The sequence below is a fragment of the Falco cherrug genome, chromosome 3 (genome assembly GCF_023634085.1).
Source record: "Falco cherrug isolate bFalChe1 chromosome 3, bFalChe1.pri, whole genome shotgun sequence".
NCBI classification, from domain to species: Eukaryota; Metazoa; Chordata; class Aves; order Falconiformes; family Falconidae; genus Falco; species Falco cherrug.
Window position 1 is genome coordinate 28,859,968 of NC_073699.1, and position 15,145 is coordinate 28,875,112.

A 15,145-nucleotide genomic window follows, 5' to 3' on the forward strand; every position below is an offset into this window, starting at 1 on the left:
ATACCTATGCCATACTGTTCCTGTTGGGAAGGAATGTTAGTCCTGTAGCTTAGTAGCATCCTAGACCCAGAGGGGAATCACTTGTACCCTAGTTTCGTACATGAGTTTGGTTTCCACTGCGTTGTTTTTCTGTTTCAAAGCTGACTGTGGTACGAAGTTGCTCTTTCTCTCTTCCCCCCCCCCCCCCCCCCCCCCCCCCCCCCCCGTTAACTGCGCTTGATCCGCTGCAGCCTAGTTTCTGACCCTTTGCTAGCTCTCAGCTCTTTTGCAGTTAATCGTGCTCCCCTCCCAGCTCAATGGCTGTTTCAGCTGCTCCCACCTGCATCACTGGCAACCCCTCCGGGCTCTGCCCTTAAATCATTTACTGCTCTTATCTGGCCGCTTAAGGCATTAGTTCCCATCCCACCTCGGATGAATTCCCAAACTCCACTTTCTTCCCAACTCCTACCACAGTCAGTTTAACTTCACGTCAGTAACTACCTTTGCACTATCCTACCGATGGCTGATGTTTGAAAAGTCCGGGAGTAAAATTATTTGTAAAGTTTTTCTCCTCTGAACCGTTCCACCTCTTCCCTATCAGGGCAGCCAACCCTGCTGTTTTCTTTTGTCGGATAATCTCTTTCTTTCACTCCTTGACAGGCAGGCTGTCACCGAGCCTCTCTCAACCAGATGTCTCCAACACCAGGCTCCTCCTCTCCAACTCCTTTGCCACAAAGGTTCCTGGGGAGCCCAACAAGGGCTTGCATCTGAGCAGCACCATGCGTAGCTGAGACTACGCTCATGGCTGGGGCGCTCCTACCTGCACCGCAACAGCTGTAAAACAAAACTGCTGCCTCCTGCTTGGCCTCTGCAGCCTCCCGCCCTCCATCTTCCGTGCCCCGTTACTCTCCCCAGCCGCCTCCTGCAGAAACACTAATAACCCGAGCAAGGTAAAATGGCCTTCCCGCCTGGCTGCCTCAGGGCGGCTCCTGGGCGCCGCACAGGAACAGGCCGCCGCCACGCTCCCTGCCAGGCCCCGGCCCTCACGCCAAGCTGCCATCGCGGGCACGCAGGCAGCGGCTTTACCCCACGGGGCGGCGGGCCGGGGAAGGGGGCAAATAAGGGCAGCCCCTGGTTTCGGGCCGATCGGCACGAAGCGCTGGCGGAACCGGACGCTCGCTGGGGCGGCAGAAGAGCAAGCCGCGGCCTGCGCGCCAAACGACAGCCCCGGCGCCTCTCTCACCCCGCGACGGGCCCCGCGCCCGCCCAGCCCTGGCTCCGGCTCGGTCCTGCTGCATGCCCCGGGTGGGCCCGGCACCACGGCCAGCGACCCCCGACGCCTCCGGAAGGCAAAGGGGGGCCCCCTACTTCGCCGCAGCTCTTCCCCCGGCCTCGCCCGCCCCGGGGCTGGCTGCCCTGTATGCCTCGCTGCCGCCAGGGCCGGGCCGGGCCGCCGCGGCCTGCGGCCCCCGACACCGTGCACCCGCCCGAGCGGGATAGGGGCTGCGGCGGGCCCGGGCCGGAGCGAGCGGGCCGCTTCCGCCGCCTCCGACGTCGCTACTGGGAAAGTTACTTTTTAACCCCGGGCTGAGACGTCGGTCTCCGGGCAGCCACGGGCCCGCCGGGAAAACAAGGTCAGGACGCCGAGGCTCCAGGCGCCGCACGCAGTGTCTGGGGCGGCCGAAGCTGGGGAGCACCCGGCCGGGCCGGGCCCTTCCTCCCGCCGCCCGCTGGACGGGCCCGGGGCGCCGCGGGCCCCCTGCCCTGCCCGCCCGGCGCCAGCCGAGGGGAGGAATATGGCCGTGTCCGCCGCGATAAAAGCCCTTTGTTGCGCTAATACAAAAGCCAAGAAGCACTTTTCGTCCGGGGCCTTCGGCGGGCGGAGGCCGCTCCGCTCTTCTAGGGCGAGGAGGGCTCCCCCTCCCGAAAAGCGACCCTCGAGGTGAGGGGGGGGGGAAGAAAAAAAAAAAAAAAAAGAACAAGCAAAACAAAACACATCCAAACCTAAACTAAAAGGGGTATCGAAAAAGCAATCGCGCAACCCCACAACCAGATGGAAAGAGAGGCGGGGGGCGGCGAGCCGCAGCCTTGTCCTGGGGCGCTGTGGGAGTTGCTGTGCCGCCCGCTCCGGCGTCGCTTTGCGGAGGGAAAAGCGCCGTCCCGGCAGGTCCGCGTCCGCCACCGCAGAGGGGCAAGCACAACCAGCCAGACGGGCCGGCCAGCCCCGCACAGCGGGAGCAGCGGCGTGCCTGCGATCACTTACTTGTCCGTCTCTTGTGACATGTTTGATCCAATGAACTCTCTCCCCTTTTCCCGGTGCCTCCGTCTCCCTGGCGGAACTGGACTTTCAGGTCTGTGCAGGTGAAGGTGTGTGTGAACGCCCGGGACGGCAGAACCAGAGCTACTGGTAATTCTGCTTTCCTTCCCCCCCTCTCCCGGCTCCGCAGCCAGCCGCCGAGGTAGAACAGGTAGAGCCCCCTCCCCCTCGCATGTGGGGAGCGGCAGGGCTGGGGCTGGGGCGCCGGCGAGGCACGGCACGGCACGGCGCGGCGCAGAGAGCGGCCGGGCCGGGCGCGCACAGGTAACTTTCCCGAGCGGCGCTGGATTCTTTCACTAAAGGAGCGGGGCAGAGGGACGAGCCGCCAGCTGATTGGGCGGCGCGGCCCGGCAGGTGCGCTGCCATTGGAAGAGGCGCGCACAGGTAAGGCTGCCGCCGAGCTCCAGGTAACGCACCTCGCGCCCGCGCCGCGCCGGGAGGCAGCCGCGGGGGCCGCCGCCGCCGAGGGGAAGGCAGGAGGGGGCGGCAGGAGGGGGCAGCCGGCGCTGAGGCGGCGGGGCCGCTCCGCCGTCAAACCCCCTCGCCCCGCCGCGGGCCGGCCGCGCTCGGCAGGCGAGGCGCGCTGAGGCGAGGCGCGGCGCAGGACCGTTGGTGCCTTGCGCGGCGGCCGCTGAGGCTGAGGCGAGGCCCCTCGCCTGCGGGGCTCCGCAGCGGCCCGCCTCACCGCCCGCCCGCCTCACCGCCCGCCCGCCGGCCTCCCTCATCCGCCGGGCGGCCGGCGGGAAGGAGAATCCGTGCTCAAAAGCCCCCGGCTGCAGCGGGCAGCCGCGGCTGGCCTGTGGCTGTCGTTGGGTGGTGCCCCAAGAGGTGGCAGCTTTTGTAGGACACTTTCTGTAAAGTTTTTTGTTGAGTTTCAGGCATCTTTTGCTTTTGTGTTTGGTTTAGGGGTTTTTTTTGGTTTTTTTTTTTTCTTTGACCTTACCCACGGTTGGGACCAGCCAGGTTTGAAGACGGTGAACGTCTTGGTGTGGAAGGCATCTCACGGCAGAAGGGTGAAGTGGTGACATGCACTGCATGGATCGGAGAGCTAACAGCTGAGCTGAGGGGGTGGGTTGAAGGATCTGTTTTGTCAGCAGGGGGAAACTGGAGAGAAAATGGGAAAGCTGGCACGGGATATTTATTGAGGAAGGCACGGTTACTCAGCGGCGAAGTGAATAGAGGGCTGTGGCATCAGTCTGTCACCCTTCAGTCCAGTGCACCCTACTGCATACTTTACCCGAAGACCAAGTGAGCTTACCAGGACTGCATGAACAGCAGCTTTGCCCCTGTTGGGGAAGATGAGGAAGAGGGCATCTTCCCCCCACTGGGTCATTTTGGGAATAGGGAGTGAAAGGGTTGCAGAGAGACTTGCATTTACTCTTACCCCTTCTCAGTCTCCATCCCTCAATCACAGACAGGCCAGGACCCCACCAATTCTTCCTGCTACCGCCTGTCCTGGAGACATCTTCCTATACTAGGCATCCATCTTGACTGCTGATAACCTTTGCTGTACAAATAGTGCTGTATGTGTAAAGAATGCACCATTATGTGGGGCAGACCATTATATTACTTAGTGATCTTTGCAAGAGGATTAGCTGAATGATGCCAGAACCATCAAATTTATACTGTCTTAGGTGAAGGCATTTTTCCATTTCCTACATTTGATTTTGCATGAGAGGGGAAAGTAGTAGAAGGGATATTCACAGAAATATGTATTTGTATAACCAAATATATATGTATACAGGTATATATATATACACACACACCATGTAATATTGTGAACTGGGGCCTGATTTTCTTCTTCTTTCACTTATTCCTAAAGCTGAAATCAAACTTGACTCTGTAAAAGTCTTTGCTATTATCGGATTGCAATTGGGCACAAATATCTATTACTGGGTGTCAGGCCTTATCTGTATTCATAGTAACTAACCAAATTAAGCCAATTACATATAAATCACTTTTAAGTCAGCTTAAACATACCCCAATTAAGTTTTCTGTCACTTTAACTAAACAGAATGAGCAAAATACTTTAGCTAGATCAATGATGCTTTGATTGAGCACGAGATATTAGTTAGCTGTTCTCTTTTACCATTCACTGGTCACGGGAAAGAAACATTATTATACAATCTGTAAGTCAAATCAGAAGTTGCTAATGTGGCCTGCATATTGAATAACTAATACTGGTATTCAGCTTGTAGGCTATTATTCATAACAATACTTGTATCCATTATTTTATATCATACATTCTGGGGAAGCCATAAGGCTTCATAAAGGCCTTTGACCATACCTCAAATACTCTGTTCAGTTTCGGGCCCCTCATTTCAAGAGGGACGTTGAGGTGCTGGAGTGTGTCCAGAGAAGGGCAGCGGGGCTGGTGAAGGGTCTGGAGCACAGGTCTTGTGAGGAGCAGCTGAGGGGACTGGGGTTGTTTAGCCTGGAAGGGAGGAGACTTGGGAGAGACCTTACTGCTCCCTACAACTACTTGAGAGGAGGCTGTAGGCAGGTGGGGATTGGTCTCTTCTCCCAGATAACAAACAACAGGACAAGAGGAGATGGCCTCAAGGTATGTCAGGGGAGGTTTAAATTGGATATTAGGAAACATTTCTTCACTGAAAGGGTGGTGAAGCATTGGAACAGGCTGTCCAGGGAGCAGGTGGCATCACCAACTCTGGAGGTGTTTAAAAAATGCATAGATGTGGTGCTTAGGTTTAGTGGTGGACTTGGCAGTCCTGAGTTAACGGTCAGACTTGATGATCTCAAAGGTCTTTTCCAACCTAAATAATTCTATGGTCCTATTCTATGAAGCACAGAAGAGAAACAGAGCAGCATATTAATTGCAAATAATGCAGTCATTTTGAGTACAGAATTACTATGTATTCTTGAAACAAACTGAGCCTCTCAGGCACAATACTATGAGATATGGTGACTTGTTTTGTAGAAACAGTGGTAGAAACAGCTGTAACAGTTTCAGTTAGTGGAGACCCCTGTTAACTGCAGAAATGATAAGGTTTCTTTCCCAAATATTTATTATGCTGAAATAAACTTTTGAGATCTGAAAAGATTGCCTGTTTGAGTACCATCAATAGGATTAACACCAATTTGGGTATCCTCTTTCTCTTTTTAAATTTTTCAATTATGAGAAACATTTGGATGTAATTTTTCCCCCTGTTTTTTCCTGTATGAAATGTATAGGAAGAAGGAGAGGAAGATCAGTGATGAGCGCTTTTGAAAATGCCACCTTCCCCAAGGTAGAAATGCTGCTGATGTGTGATTTTTACAAGAAAGAAAACTGCGTTTGATGCCATCTGCAGTCCTGGACCAAACCCAAACTGTAACTCAACCTGAAATGGAGTTTGTTGTTCTAATACTGGGTCAAATACAAAACTGCCTTTAGCAGCCTGCTCTCAGGAGACATTCTCTTAGAATGAGGTAGTCAGAAGACTGAATTACTGCTCACCGTCTTAGGTGGTGTTCCAAGGTCAAAGTTAGGAATATTAAGTGGAAAATACAGTAATAAACTCTTACGGTTGTTGGAGATTACAACTGTTATTTAGTTGGGACTTGCTTAGATGGTAAAATGCACCCTGAAAATTATTTTAACTAGGTAGGTAGGCATAGGGCTTATCATTTTCTAGATGAGCCTTTTGCTTCAGACTGCAGACTGGAATCCAATTGAAAGTGTCGGAGTCCACCTCTAGCTGAGCAGGTCAAACAAGTCCTACCTAACCCAGGCTGATGTTCATTCTTCATGATCTACAAGATTATTATAAACTAATCTGTTAGTCATTGAAAAATCAGCTAATGTTATTTCTGGCCAGACCAGTCTCGCTTCCTGTAGAGTAAAGGCTGTGTAAAGCAAAACTGAAATAGTCATGCAATACATTATTTAAAATCTAGGACTTGTCTTTGGAGTGCACAGAAAAAAATTAAAATCATAAACTACCATTTTTCATGCTGTGCTTGCTTCTTTGCTTACACAGCAACTGATAGTTTTTTGTGGTGGTGTAAGGATTCAGCATAGAATTCAACTGTCTAAAGCTTTACCTCATGTTTATGCTATTTACTCCATAGCAGCTAGCATCAATGTTGTTTGGACTTGCCAGCACTGGGTAAAGGAAATAAGAGTGTACAAATAAGGCTTAACTAGGCTTGCTAATTGCACTAAGTACCTAAAATATCTTTCCTGAAAACCGTTAAAAGAAGTCTATGTGATAAAAGATGTTAGATATTTATATCAAAACAGTGTTGTAAAGCAGTTCAGTGAGAGAGCAGCTGTTTGAAAACAACTGTTTTCAGTAGGCAATGATTACCACATGATTTTTATTTGTGTTTTTCTATGTCATTGGTGGCTGTTGATATGAAATGCACTCTCACAGTAAGTTCAAAGACAACCACCTACCTACTAATTTTGTGATATGCAACATTTACTGTTAATCCTCCCCATAGCCTTTCCTTTGTAGTTGTCTTCTGTATGAAACCCTATTTATTGGAATTTGGGCAGACCTTGATCCTCAACTGACTTCAATGAAGCCGTCATGTACATCAAACTAAGCTTAAAAGATTTCAGTGTAACCTGCCTATACCCCAAATAGATCATTCTTATGATCTAAGAATGAATTACTCTACACTGTTAACTTTAAGAAAGTAATTCTAAGTAACCAGGACCCTGTTCACAGTTTACTTCTAGTGCTTCACAACGAAACTATAAAAGTCCTATCAGAACAGAAGACTTTGTGATTAATGGCAAATACTGATCTATTTCTTGTCGTGCTCCCTGGAAACTGCAATTTGTGCTCCCCGGACAGGTCTGCTGGGAACCCTTTAACAACCTCGAGCTCTCAGGTGCCTCCACATGTATGACAGCAGCAATTCAGCAGTCTGGAGGACCATGGAATATCAAGTATTTCCTGGCCACAGGGTAAGGTGTGGAGCCCAGCGTGGCACTTTCTATTTGAAATGCTAATTTGCATTTCTTTTAGATTCATCAAAGCAGTATGAAAACATGCAAGAAAAAAAAGGAGGGACTTTATTTATTTTTGTTTTGCTCATTATGAATGTAGAACTCATGGTTCTGAAAGATGTCAAAGTTAAAACATGACTATCCTGTATGTCTGCAGTGTGGTGCACAGTGTTGTTTCAGCTTAAAACAGGACAAGTCATTTTTGGTGATGAAAATAGCTCACAGCGTGGAAATCCTTTCAGGATTGAGGCATTGAGACAGCTAAGAAGGCAGCAAAGTCTGACAAGAGATTGTAATATTAGGTTCATATTTGATTAGCAGACATCAAAAAGTACCAATCCATTTCATAAAGATTACTCACAGTTTTGGAACCAATTCAGTAGAATTTAATATAGAATGATAGTTTTTCTGTGGATGCTTTGATCTACGTGATAGTGGTTTTTAGTGATTCACTCAAGCATTTTGAAACATTGGGAAAATACAGTTAGGTCACCTAATGACGGTAATTTTGCTTTTAGTGTAAAACCATAGTGTGAAAAAGAATAAGGCATTTCTGAAAGACAATTTAAGGTCATGTGGGATTCAGGACTCTGGAAATATGTTAATTAAGTTGACATTAGAATTGTGTGATGTCATTATGGGGCAGAGCTAGAGAACCTAAATAACCTGACCTGTGAGAAAAATGCTAAGTGCATCTTCCTAAAGCTTTGTCCAGCTTCCCATGTTAATCAGTGGGATTTTTGCATCGTCATAGAACAAAACTGCAAATTCTTAGATGCATTTTGAGTAATCCTCATTTGAACTATTTTGGGGTGAAGTAAAATGCTGTTAGTTCATTTAGGTTGTGAACTGTTCCCGGGGAATGTAAGAAGAAAATTGTCCTGATACCTATATAGCCTTCTCTTCTTTAATTACTAGAACTTTTTTTTTTAATTGCCAGTAGTAGTTTAAAACCAACTTTTTCTCAAAAATATTTTTTTTCTCTTTTTTTCTTTTATCTTTCCTTTTTTTTCTCTTTTCTCTTTTCCTCTTTCTTTTCCACCTGATAACACTGATTCCCCTCAGTTGTACAAAATGAGCTGATGGTTGTTCTCGGTACTGCAGTGAGTGCCCAGGGGGAGGTAGGTTGGCCTTCTCTAAGTTCCATGGAGGCCCAGACTGGAGTGCTCTCAACTGGCAAGTGGGAAGAGCCAAGTCTGTATTTGCACTGAGGCTGCTGCTCCCAGCTTTCGTCAGTCAGTTCTTGAACCGTTAACTTGTAGAGCACCATTTTAAAGGAAACTGAAACAGGGATGTGATCAGTGTGGAAAACCTAAGAGCTTCAAAAGTCTTTGCATTGGTTATAAGCATGTTGAGAGTTAAAAAAAAATATAGAAGTGCCATGGGTCTAAAATGCTGCTCTGCAATAATAAGCATTCTAAAACCAGTGACGAATGTGTCTTTTTGTTCCAACTGTCTGTCCTAAAATAGGTGTAAGTGTTCCAGCATGCAGAAGATGAAGGATGGCATATAAACGATTCCTTATTTAATTTTCCCACACTCAGGAAATGCAGCCCAAGGAATCCACAGAAATACTTTCCAATCGGAGTAGCAGGAATTGGGAAACAAACCTGTAGAAGGATCATCCTGTTCACTGAAAATCAATACAATTTTCCATCAAAATAGGTCAATACTATAGTCAGATAGCGAGGTATTTAAGAAATAACAGCAAATGGAAAAAGCTGCTTTCAGAATATGCTGAGTAAGAGGTGGGGTTGATAGCCCCTGGGTTGTTGTTCATTTGTCCTTGTGGCTGCTCTCAGGAGCAGGCAGTTACTTTATTTGAAGGGCAGAGGACAAAGAGGATTGTCTGGTGGCACAAAAGGAACCAGTGTTGGAGCCAGGAGATATCTGGACCGCCTTGTTCTATGGAAAGGTCACTAGACCCTGTGTCTCTGTGTTTCTGTTTAAGCTTTGTCAGCTTTGCATTTAGTACCTTTACAGACAGGTGTAGCGGTGTCACTTTCTATTTGTCGCTGTTCTCTTTTGAAATAGAGAAGTATTTCAGAAGAAAGTCTCCAACTGGTTTCATTTATAAACATAAAGGCAGTATATAATATACTCCATTAAGCTTTTGGTGCAATGTAAGACCACAGCTTGTTGACATAATCTTTGGCCTTTCTTAGTGCCTGGGTTTGGTTCTTCAGGATCTTCAAGATCAGTTTGTTTGTGGCTTGGGGAAGACCCCATTTCTAGATCCCCTGCAGTGGCTTCATCAACCTGTTCTATCAGAATCATAGAATCCTTTAGGTTGGAAAAAACTTTTGAGAACATCAGGTCCAAGTGTTAGCCCAGGACTACCAAGTCCACCAGTAAACCATGTCGCTAAGCACCACATCTACACGTTTTTTTAAACACCTCCAGGGGTGGTGATTCCACCATGTCCCTGGGCAGCCTGTTCCAGTGTTTGACCACCCTTTCAGTGAAGATATTTTTTTCTAATATCCAATTTAAACCTCCCCTGGCACAACTTGAAGCCATTTCCTCTCATCCTGTCGCTTATTATCTGGGAGAAGAGACCTGCCCCCACCTGCCTACAGCCTCCTCTCAGGCAGCTGCAGAGAGCAATAAAGTCCCCCCTGAGCCTCCTCCCCTCCAGACTAAACCACCCCAGTTCCCTCAGCTGCTCCTCACAAGACCTGTGCTCCAGACCCTTCACCAGCCCCGTTGCCCTTCTCTGGACACGCTCCAGCACCTCAACGTCCCTCCTGAAGTGAGGGGCACAAAACTGAACACAGTATTCAAGGTGTGGCCTCACCAGTGCCGAGTACAGGGGGATGATCATTTCCCTCATCCTGCTGGTTCACCATCTCAGTGATACCATGTTTATACAATGCACATGCCCTGCATGCACCTACAAGCCTGCTTTATCTCTACTCAGACTGCTGTGAAAGTAGATTTTGCTATTCCTCTGCTGCTGGAAGGGCTTCCCTGACAGTCCAGGAGATGTGATAACTATTCTATCTTGTTCTGCCCTTGTGGGATAGCCAGACCCAGGAATTGGGCTTTCAGTGCACCACTTTGACAGTCTGGTTCCAAGTTCCTTTACACCTCATTTTTCTTTTGCAATATCTCTATTGCCTGAGTGCATTATTACACTGCCTAATCCAGTATTGATTTTTTTCATTGTTTTTAAATGCAGATTGGAGTTACTATGTAATTCCAGCTCCTTTAGCTGTGTTCCATGGCTGTGGTATATGCTGCTTTTATAACCCTACCTTTGTTTCTCTTGAGTCCCTTCGTTAAGAGAAGGATCAGACAAAACATCCGTGTTTTCTCATTTCATTCAGGATGCAGAAACTTCTTACCGTGTCATGCCTTAGACACTGTGTAAATAGGAGCTGCACTGCAGATTTTGCTTCCTTTGTTTCAGTACAGAAACCAAATCTCTCAGAATAAAAAGATTTACAACATCTGTACTTTTCCCTTGCATTTTTGTTTCTTTTCCTTTTTCCCAAGTAAGTGGAAATCTTAGCTTCAGGAAGAAGCAAGGTGAAAGTATTCTGCAGTGAAGAAGTTTTATGTGGCTTCAGGACAGAGATGCTGAGTATTTGCTTGTCTCTGGCTTGAAAACAGTACCTGGAGATGGCTGTTTGTTTATATGGAGTGTTTGGGTGTGAGGGGCAAAGCAGGCAGATCTACATTTACATTTCTTCACTGCTTTTTTCTCTAGCTCCCACATATGAGCAATAGCCCTGAGGGGAAGGGTGGGGGCGAGATGTGTATGTTGCTCCTTATTTTACCATAAACTTTGCTCTAAGTAGGAGGACTTCTCAGGGAAAGGCAAACCATCATTGGGGGTATAAATCACTTCTCTGCATAATCAATACCACAGTTAATGTGCCTGGGGAGAAAGGCAAAATCATAGACTTGAGCTGTGTCATTCCAGAGTGAACTAGGTGCAGGAGGACACGTTCAAAGGTTCAGGAAACCTGCCTGAGAGGCAGGCCAGACTGACACCCTGCAGTCTCCTAGCCCCAAAGCAGAGACATTTGGTATCGTGGAGAAGTTGCTCAAGCTCTCACAGCCCAGACACCATCTGCCAGAGACAGTTCCTGACCTGTGAGGCTTTCAAAGGAGGTGCACGAGGCAGACATGGGGAGGTAGGTGCAGCGCCTCTCCATTTTATACGTGAGGTTTTTGAGCAACAGACTTGCCAAAGGTTATGTGAGGAATCTCTGCAGAGCCAGGGATTTATTACCCCTTGCCCAGATCTCAGGCTGGTGGTTTGCTGACTGCTCCAACCTGACTCCTGGAAAGTACTCTTGCATTCCCAGTGAAACCAGTGAGTTCCCCAGTTTAGAATACATTTATTTTTAAACTGTACAGGCAGGGATTACATGTTTTGACAAACTTGTGCTGGAGTGTTGAGCGCCTTGTGGATTCTTAACCTGTGAAACATCATCATGCCTAACTGCTCGTTAAACCTGCTGCCCAGCAGAATCCCTCAGCCCTCCTCTGGGCTCCCAGGCAGTACTTACGGAGTGCAAGATGCCTTTCAGTTTAGCCTTGCCAATTTTTTTTTTTTGTTTAAATTGCTAGCAAAGGTGAAAGTAGTTTACAGGGGGAAAACAATTCAGGGTGAATTGCACTCGCGAAATAGACAAACTGCATTTGAAATGTAGGATTTAAAACCCAAACGTCTCATTTTATCAGAGCTAATTGGTTCAACCTATGTGCAGCATAGGCTGAATTTTAAATATTGCACTAACTTTAAGCTGACATCAGTATCTACGCAGGACAACTGATGATGCCATATCATAGTTGGCTTTAAGGACAGGTCTTACCTACGGCAGAGTGGAGTCCATTCTCATCAGTTTTATAACTCTTGATATGTCTTACGTGTGTGTGTGAAGTACAGGTGGTGGACGCTGAGCTTGGTAGCACAACGCACTGGAGGAGGAAGTAATCCTGTAGCAGGGATTCCTGTGGTATCCCCAAGGTCACAGCAATGAGCAGGCAGCAACTTGAGTAAACAGCAGGACACAAGAGAATGTCAGAAGGTCCTGTCCCCGTGGCTCTCCTGGCATCTTATTTGTAAGGCAAGGAGGGATAACTGCATGCTTCAACCCTTCTTCTTACAGTGAAATTGAATAAAGCATATTTTGTTGAGATTCCTAACAGATAAACACATTAGAGTCACCACTGGTTGGCTTAGTAGAAAAGCACGTAGCTGCCCAAAGGGGCTTTCTCTCTTTCTTATCCTAGGTCATGCATTTCTGCCCTCTTGTGTCACAGCAGCAGCCTTGCTCTTTCATCTTCCTGAAAACTGGTTTGGTTTGGTTTTTTTTAATAGGTTTAGTTTTCAGGCAAGTAAGTAGGCTGGTTTGGCCCCCTAAAACTCCATTACCAAACTGCGGGAGTGCTGGAAACAACAGAAGGAAAGGGATGGTAGTTGTAGGGCAGGCCCACCTCTTTTGGCAGCAGCCTGGTTTCAGCTTTGAGTTAGTGATTGTGAAATAGCATGCAAAGCAGTCTTTTCTGTTCAGGGTGAATGAAAGCCTTCCAGGTGTAAGCATGGGGAATTAATTACAGCATTTGCACAGCCCAGTTCTCGTGGAGTCTCACACATGGCTGGCTCACATGACATCTCCAGTCTTAGAGAGGTGTGGCATCACCGGCAGCTCTGGCAATATCTGTTTCTTGAACCTTTCAGCCACCTCCAGTGGCTGGAGTAGTGGTGGTGAATTTCTGCAAGTGCCAGACAATCCACAGCATCAGCATCACTGTAGACCCAGTGAAGCTTCCGAATTCATTGAAATGCATGGATGAGTGCAGCTATTTGATCAAGAAGGTATTTTATAAGTCACGGGTGAAATTACCGTATTTTCTTCTAAAGATTTATATGTAGAAGCTGGTGTGCCTGGGTTTTACGGACAGCATTATGATGAGTATCAGTCATTCGAGTTGTCCTTTGCACTGCATCTCTGTTCTTTGCTTTGGAAGTGACTTTACAGCTGGCTAGCGCTTAAATTCTGTTAGCTTTAGACAGTAGGTGCTTAGGATTAAATTCGATGCTTTGACCCTCCAAAACCAGCCTTGCAAGATAGGGGGCAGGGAAGGGGGTTGTATTTCCCCTTCATCTGTGCTGTTCCCTTGGGGTTCCAGAGCTTCCCTCGGGGCAGGGAGGGGGAAGGGAGACCAAGGATATCTGAAAATCTTCAGTGTAAACAGGGCCAATTGTACACACACCAATTACCTCAGTGTAAACAACCAATCACACTATAATGGGGAGAACCTTTTGAGCCTGAGGAGGGTGCTTTGAACTGCCCCTGCTCGCTCAGAGAATGCCTGTTAATGCAGAGAATTGCACCACCAGCAGCAGCTGTTGCCTCTGGTGGGTAGAGTTTGGTGGCAATGACAATGGAACCGGGTGAACTGAGAGCTGGATATGTAATATGACAATACAGCAGTTAAAATTCTAAGAGCCATGAGACAGTAGCCACTGGCAGCCCGGCTGTATGCTTGCTTTTATCAGCCCATACGTATTATTGATGGCAGTGTGAAGGAGTTGGAATTTTTCATTACATATACGTGTAGTCATTGCCTTTGTGTCCAGGAAACTGCTTGACCTGCACTTTATTGACCAGTCACTTTCCTAGCAAGTCTGCAGCCTCTGGCTTTAGGTCTCACTAAGCCCCAAGTGTCATTTTCTCCTTTGAAGCAAGCACCGTACTGCTTTTTCAGAAAGCCTGATCCTGTGGTGAAGTCCACTGAGAATCTTTCTGATTTTGTGAGCTGCTGATCAGACCCTATAGGATTGAATTCAGTCTGTTTGTAGGTGGATGCTACTACCTGCATAATGCCAAGGGCTGCAGCAGGTTCCTCAGCCCTCGTCTCTGGTTCTAGAAGAAGAATCAAACACAATTTCTTAGCAGGCTCTTCTCCCCATGCCACATGCCAGCTCTTCTCCTAAAGTTCCCTTAACATTCACTGCGTACAGCCCCTGTTCAGTCTGGGAGGGACATGCTGATTTTGCCCTCCTTTGTTCAGCAGGCCCGTGTCATCTGGACACTCTAGACATGACACGTTGGTGTAGTAAGGGCAGGCATTTCTCCTGTACATGCGGAAGTGAATTCCGGTTTTGTAGCAGTACCTACATGATTTCTCACATTTTCTGTGAAAGGATACAAGTCAGTCATACCCAGGTTGACATAAATGTGTCGTAACTCTCAGCTGGGAGAGGATACTGTCAGTTTAGGCTAATAGCTGCCTAATAATAGGCACAAAGATCCTCTTAAATTGGTTTAATTTATGTCTGTTGGCCCTGACAATTGGAAGAAAAGATAAATACACACAAAGCATTCAAAGCTTGGGGTGTTATGATGCTAATTGAAAAGTCACCAAAGAAAGCCCTCATGGTGTGTGGGAATCTTAGTGCACGGGATTAGCGGCCAATTAGTGGCTGGGAGCTGGAGTGCCCTACTCCCAGCTGTCTCACACTGAGAGCAGGCAAGCAGGCAGCCCAGCCCATGCAATCAATTCTTGCCCCTGATACGGGCAATGAAGCTCCTCTTGTGGACGACAGTGTGATGATGGGAAGATACAGATAGTGCCAGCGCTGTAGCAGGCTCTGCTAACGTGCACAGCAATGCCACAAGATACTGCTGTCTAGGTGGCTTGCTGTGTTCTGAGTCGCAGCAAAGATACAGGCATTTGAGAACTGAGCTCTTTTTTCTTTTTAACAAATGCACAAATCTTGTTATCTTACTTTCTGCCTCTTTCATGCCATGTTTGCAGCAGATGACAGAACACACTCTGGAGGCCCTGAGCTTCAAACCCTGCTTTAGACTCTGAAGTGAATGCGTACAGGTGGTGGCACCTCCTTTCTTGCATTGTGTTTTAGAATC

At 47.6% G+C, this 15,145-nt stretch overlaps 1 protein-coding gene across 4 annotated transcripts in view; it reads right to left on the minus strand.

Moving 5' to 3' along the window:
• GRHL2 (grainyhead like transcription factor 2) overlaps positions 1-2,684 on the minus strand; it is a 71,586-nt gene extending 68,902 nt beyond the window's left edge. For all 4 annotated transcript variants that reach the window (XM_027804200.2, XM_027804151.2, XM_027804096.2 and 1 more), the window contains exon 1: positions 2,243-2,684. In XM_027804200.2, the coding sequence (XP_027660001.1) occupies positions 2,243-2,262 (20 nt within the window). In that variant the 5' untranslated portion in view covers positions 2,263-2,684. The remainder of the gene's footprint in view (positions 1-2,242) is intronic.
• Between the last annotated feature and the right edge of the window lie 12,461 nt (positions 2,685-15,145).